The sequence below is a fragment of the Rhagoletis zephyria genome, unplaced genomic scaffold, assembly GCF_001687245.7.
Source record: "Rhagoletis zephyria isolate East Lansing unplaced genomic scaffold, Rhagoletis_zephyria_1.1 Rzeph_scaffold_12957, whole genome shotgun sequence".
NCBI lineage: Eukaryota > Metazoa > Arthropoda > Insecta > Diptera > Tephritidae > Rhagoletis > Rhagoletis zephyria.
The window spans coordinates 4,074-10,353 of NW_016170030.1; the positions used below are offsets into that span (position 1 = coordinate 4,074).

Sequence of the window (6,280 nt, forward strand, 5' to 3'; positions counted from 1 at the left end):
ATATGCGTTGTAGCGACGTGATAGACAAGTGTCTTGAAATAAATGAATCTTTAAATAGAAAAATTAGTACTGCAAAATTAAATAAATGGCTCGCAGAAGCTCTAGACAAGCACCAACATCCACTCGTAAAAGGTAGAGCAATAAAAATGAAATACATTGCTCAAATTGGCACTAAACCTCCTGCTTTTTCTTTGATTTGCAACATACCAGAAAGTGTTGATGAAAGTTATAAACGTTACTTAATCAATAATCTTAGAAAAAGTTTTTTTACCGATGGTGTACCTGTNATGTAAAATAAATACTTTATTTTATAATGTCATAGGTTTTTATAATGGTATTTGCTATGAACAAAAATTCTAAAGTTTCTTTAATTTTCCTATCATCTAGCATAATTGCGTTGGTTATTGCGTATGTGTTAGAATATTTTTTTGGTATGGCTCCATGCAAATTATGTATATACGAACGCATAACTCTCTACGCAGCAGCATTACTTGCAGTGGTTTCTTTACTAAAAAATTGCAAAGTCTTGATCTGTATGATGTTCTGTAGCTACATAATAGGGGCAGTAATATCTTTTTACCACGTTGGTCTTGAGCGTCATTGGTTCCATGATATTGTTGGATGCACAGAACAAGTAAGTGAAAATGTCAGTGTAGAAGAACTAAAAAATAATCTATTGAACCCCAATCACTCAACATCCTGCGACAGACCTCATTACATTCTAGGTATTTCTTTGGCAACATGGAATTTGATTTATATGTTATCAATCCTCTTCCTATCAACTAGGCTATATCAGAAGGAAAATTGTAAAAGATAAACAGACTAAATATACTTAATGTTACGTTTAACACGCTTGATTTTATTGAAATTTTAAATTAAATTAATAATAAGTATATTTTTAATAACAAAATTCATGAATAAAGAAGAAGCTCTTAGGATATTAGGATTCACACCTGGTACCAATCCCAGCGAAAAAGAGATTAATAAAGCATATCATAGAATGGCATTGAAACTACACCCAGATAAACATTCAGAGAATAAAAAAGAATATACAGAAAAATTTCAGCAACTGCAAAAAGCATACTATTTACTGACTGGCAAGGATAATGATAAAAAAAGTCAGTATTCTAGCTCATTTAAATACTATCCTTTTTATGATCTTTCTAGACATTCTCATACTTCTTTCAAATATTATCCAAGAGCTAAGAATTTAGAACAAATTCTATCTAATAAAGATTTGGAAAATTACTTACTTGAAGCTTTCAGAGAGAGAAATCTAGATACTTTAAAACTTCTTTTTACTAAAATTTTAAGCAATAAAGAAGGTAAGTTTGGTGACTATATAAATAAAGTCTTGAAAAATGGAAGGTTGCCATTACATCAAGCTATTGATTTAAAAGATACAGAATTTGTAAAACTACTTTTAGATAATGGCGCTAATCCTAATATACAGTGTTTTGACAAAGCTCCACTGCTAGTAGCATGTGAAGGTAAAGATCATAAGGCTATGGAGCTGCTTTTAGAGCATGGGGCTAATCCTAATATACAGTGTTTTGGCAAAGCTCCACTGCTAGTAGCATGTGAAGGTAAAGATCATAAGGCTATGGAGCTACTTTTAAAGCATGTGGCTAATCCTAATATACAGTGTTTTGACAAAGCTCCACTGCTAGTAGCATGTGAAGGTAAAGATCATAAGGCTATGGAGCTGCTTTTAGAGCATGGGGCTAATCCTAATATACAGTGTTTTGGCAAAGCTCCACTGCTAGTAGCATGTGAAGGTAAAGATCATAAGGCTATGGAGCTACTTTTAAAGCATGGGGCTGATCTTAAGATAAAGAATCATTCTGGTGAAACTCTACTGCTAATAGCATATAGAAAGAAAGATTATGACAGTATGAAGCTGCTTTTAGAGCATAAGGCTAATCCTAATACAATGTATGATCTTGAAAGGACTTTACTGCTCAAAGCATTTGAAGATCAAGATCATCAAGCTATAGAGCTACTTTTAAATAATGGTGCTAACTCTAACGCAAAGGATAAAGAAGATAAAACATCACTTCACTATTTATGTGAATCACGGGATGGTAATAATGAAAACAGTGTCAAGATTGCAACATTACTTCTCAGAAAAGGTGCTAGCCCAGATTTAAAAGACAATCGAGGCAATAAACCAATAGATTATATTAGTAACAGCAACAGTGAAATAGGAAAGTTTATGGGTGCTAAAGACTATTATAAGATAATAATGAATGCGAGTTCCGGAACGATGTGTTTATTAGGCAGCACTTTATTTGTATCCTACACCATATTTACATCTAACAAAATAGTTAAAGTAAGTGCAGCTTTCATATCAATAGGCTTTTGTGTTGCAGTAGCATATTCTGCCTATCATGCAACAAGTGAATTACTAAAAAAACCTTCACCTGAATTCATTGAAGCCAGAGCTGAATTTTTAAATAGTAAGCAGCAACAACAGAAGGTCTGAAAACTAAAAGGGTTATTTTTTAAGAAATCTGTGCTATACTCGTATGATTTAATGTAGTGATTATGGTAGATTTGAAAACTAACTCTTGTCTTTACGGTGACAATGCAGAATTTATTGAAGAGGTATATCAGCGCTATCTCCAAGGTGATAAATCAATAGGAGAAGATTGGCATAGAATTTTCTCGGGTAATATAGAAAGTAACAGCTCAGTAGCTTCCTCGAATACACAAAATGTGAAGGCAGATGATTTAGTCTCTACATTAGCAAACTTCTTCAGGTCCTATGGGCATTTTTTTACAGATTTAAATCCCTTGTCACCAAATGAAAATCAACCTGCAGACTATAATAAGTATTCCAACCTACAAGATATAGATTTAAATGAATCGGTAGATCTGAGTGGTCTGTTTGGCAAAGGAAAAATAACAACTGGAGAATTTATTTCTATATTAAGGAAAATTTACTGCAAAAGTATCGGTTTCGAATTTATGCATATTTCTTCTCATGAAGAAAGAGCATGGCTGCAGGATAAAATCGAAAATCAACACTATAAACCAGATGAAAAAGAAAAAAGAGATATACTACAACATTTGATTGAATCTGAAATGTTTGAACAGTTCCTTCACATGAAATTTCCAGGATATAAGCGTTTTTCTATAGAAGGAGGAGAATCAACCATTGTTGCAATTGAAAAAATCATCAGTAATTCTGCTTTTCTTGGTACTGAAGAGGTGGTTCTTGGTATGGCACACCGTGGACGTTTAAACGTCTTAACCAAAGTAGTGGGGAAAGAATACTCTGCGATGTTCTCTGAATTTCAAGGTAATCTCTCATATCCTGCTAACCTTGACGTTTCTGGTGATGTGAAATATCACCTCGGCTACTCTTCTGACAGAATATTACCTGATGGCAAAAAAATACATTTGAGTTTATGCTACAATCCATCGCACTTAGAAGCAGTGAATCCGGTTTTAGCTGGAAGAGTCAGAGCAAAAAAAGCTGCACTTGGAATATCAATACATGGTGATGCAGCTTTCATTGGACAGGGTGTCGTTGCTGAAACTCTTTCTCTTAGTAACATTGAAGGTTACAAAGTAGGCGGAATTATCAACATTGTCACTAATAACCAAGTCGGTTTTACAGCCAATCCATGCTGCGCACGATCTTCTTTTTATTGTACTGACATAGCTAAATTCATAGAAGCACCGATATTTCATGTTAATGGCGATGATCCAGAAGCTGTGAGCTTTGTTGCAAGTCTTGCGTTAGAGTACAAACAAAAATTTAAAAAAGATGTAGTTATTGACATAATATGCTATAGGAAATATGGCCATAACGAAGGTGATGAACCTAATTTTACTCAACCATTGATGTATAAGTTAATATCAAAGCACAAAACTCCAGGAAAACTATATGAGGAAAAACTAATCGCAGAAAAAGTAATAAGTAGTGAAGACGCAAGCAAATTACGTAGTGAATTCAGAGCAAAATTGGATAAAAGTTTTGCTGAGTCAATGAATTTTGTACCCAAAAAAGCTGACTGGTTTGAAGGCGTGTGGTCAAAATTGAGAAGAGCAAAGTTAAATGATTTAAGTGAGTACTACACAAACTCAGGCATTGCCAAAGATGAATTGAAAAAATTGGGTATGTGTACAAATAGCAGTATTCCTAATAATTTCAATATTAATAACAAGGTTAGAAAAATACTCGATAGCAGGTTAGAAAATATTAATACAGGAAGCAACATCGATTGGGCAACAGCAGAAAGCCTCGCTTTTGCCTCTCTATTGGTAGAAGGTATAGGCATACGTTTATCAGGACAAGATTCCGGTAGAGGAACTTTTTCACATCGCCACGCAAAACTTGTTGATCAAGTAACAGAAGAAGTGTTTATTCCACTAAATAACATCAATGAAAAACAGGCATATTTTGAGGTGATAGATAGTCCTTTATCAGAATACGCCGTTATGGGATTTGAATATGGATATAGTTTGGATTCACCATATTCATTAGTGCTTTGGGAAGGACAATTTGGTGATTTTGCAAATGGTGCACAGATCATGATCGACCAGTTCATATCATCTGCAGAGACAAAATGGTTGCGTTCAAGCGGCCTGGTTCTTCTTTTACCNCAGGGTCCAGAGCATAGCTCTGCTCGCATTGAGAGGTTTTTGCAGCTATGTGCAGAAGATAATATGCAGATAGTTAATTGTTCTACTCCTGCAAACTACTTTCATGTTTTACGCAGACAAATTCACCGGGATTTCCGTAAACCTCTGGTAGTGCTCACACCAAAATCCCTATTGCGTCACAAAAGAGCAGTTTCTAGCTTATCCGATTTTGAGAGCAAATTCCTCGCAGTAATTCCTGAACATAGAGAAGGTTTGGTTACAGACGATAAAATACGTAAAGTTGTATTATGTAGTGGTAAAATTTACTATGACATAATTGAAGAGTGTGAGTCTAAAAAAATAAATGATATAGCAGTGATAAGACTCGAACAAATTTATCCGTTTCCAGCCGATAAGCTTGCTCACGAGTTCAGAAAATATAGCAATGCTGAGGTAATATGGTGTCAAGAGGAACCAAAAAACATGGGAGGGTGGTTTTTCGTTAATGAACTGATAGAAAAAGCGTTATTTGATTTAGATATCAAAGCTAAAAGGCCTAAATGTGTTGCAAGGCCTGCAGCTGCATCTCCTGCGTGTGGTTATTCTAACGTTCATGTTAAACAACAGCGGGAAATTCTTAACGCTTTATTAAGTTAAGTAAATAAGTAGTCGTTGTCATAGCTAATCAAAATACTAAATAGCTTTCTCTTTATTATATTGTTCTGCAACTTCAACGCTTTTTAATTGACAATTGATGTTCAATTTTGATGCCATGTACATTGCCCCATAAATAATGCCACCAGTTATTAATGCACATGCAGTAGTAATTCCAGCGATTGTTAATGCAGACATTTGAGCATCTTGCATCAGAATAAATGGAGCTACAGCAGCAGCTATTATACCCACAGGAAAGCCTATCTTTGATGCCCTGGAGTGATGGATGAAAAATTGATTTGCCCCATGATCTATAAGAAGTTTTACTGCTCTCATATCTTCGTTTTTATAAACACAATATAAGGGAGTTTTCCCCCAGCGGTCTTTTTCATCTATATTTGCCCTATTTTCCAATAGGAGTTTTACTATTTCAACACTTCTTTTTTCAGCAGCATGATGTAAAGGTGTTTTATCTTGGAAATTCTTTGCATTAACATTTGCCTTATTTTCCAATAGGAGTTTCACTATTTCAGCACTTCTTTTTTCAGCAGCATAATGTAAAGGTGTAATGCCGCCTTTATTCACTACGTTAACTTCTGCTTTACTGTTTTTCAATAGAAGTATTGCTATCTCTAATTTATCAAATCTAGCAGCATAATGCAGGGGAGACGTTCCATCATGATTTCTTGCGTTAGCATTTGCTTCGTTTTTTAGTAGAAGTTCTACTATTCCTATATGTCCTTTAATAACAGCCCTATGCAGAAGAGAGTTTTTCAAAGTATTATCATGTAAATTAACATTTGCACCTAGTTCAATTAACTGCGTTGCCATTTTCTCGTAGCCCCCTTCAACTGCTATGATCAATAAGCTACCTAATAGATCATAATGGGAGGTTGTACACAAATTAGACGCTACATTATCTATTTTTTTAATTATACTATTTTCATTAAAATTATCACTGTTCTCGATTTCGTTTAGTATCTCCTTTAATACTTCTTCTGGATTTGTCATTTTTACCTCAATATTAAATATG

The 6,280-nt window shown here is 34.4% G+C and overlaps 3 protein-coding genes across 3 annotated transcripts in view; 2 read left to right on the forward strand and 1 right to left on the reverse strand.

The window, feature by feature from the left end:
• The window catches only part of LOC108377907 (putative ankyrin repeat protein RBE_0220), a 3,082-nt gene extending 597 nt beyond the window's left edge, over positions 1-2,485 (forward strand). Inside the window, exon 2 of the mRNA XM_017634202.1 lies at positions 1,428-2,485. Coding sequence (XP_017489691.1) covers positions 1,428-2,485 — 1,058 coding nt within the window. The remainder of the gene's footprint in view (positions 1-1,427) is intronic.
• A 62-nt stretch (positions 2,486-2,547) lies between these two features.
• Positions 2,548-5,250, forward strand: LOC108377908 (2-oxoglutarate dehydrogenase E1 component-like). Its single transcript, XM_017634203.1, has one exon. The coding sequence runs from the start codon at positions 2,548-2,550 to the stop codon at positions 5,248-5,250; it is 2,703 nt and encodes a 900-aa protein (XP_017489692.1).
• A 36-nt stretch (positions 5,251-5,286) lies between these two features.
• LOC108377909 (26S proteasome non-ATPase regulatory subunit 10-like) lies at positions 5,287-6,258 on the reverse strand. The gene has a single exon (XM_017634205.1). The coding sequence runs from the start codon at positions 6,256-6,258 to the stop codon at positions 5,287-5,289; it is 972 nt and encodes a 323-aa protein (XP_017489694.1).
• Positions 6,259-6,280: the final 22 nt, after the last annotated feature.

Coding starts and splice junctions, on each gene's coding strand:
- LOC108377909 (XM_017634205.1), bottom strand. CDS start 6,258: ATGACAAATCCAGAAGAAGTATTAAAGGAGATACTAAACGAAATCGAG.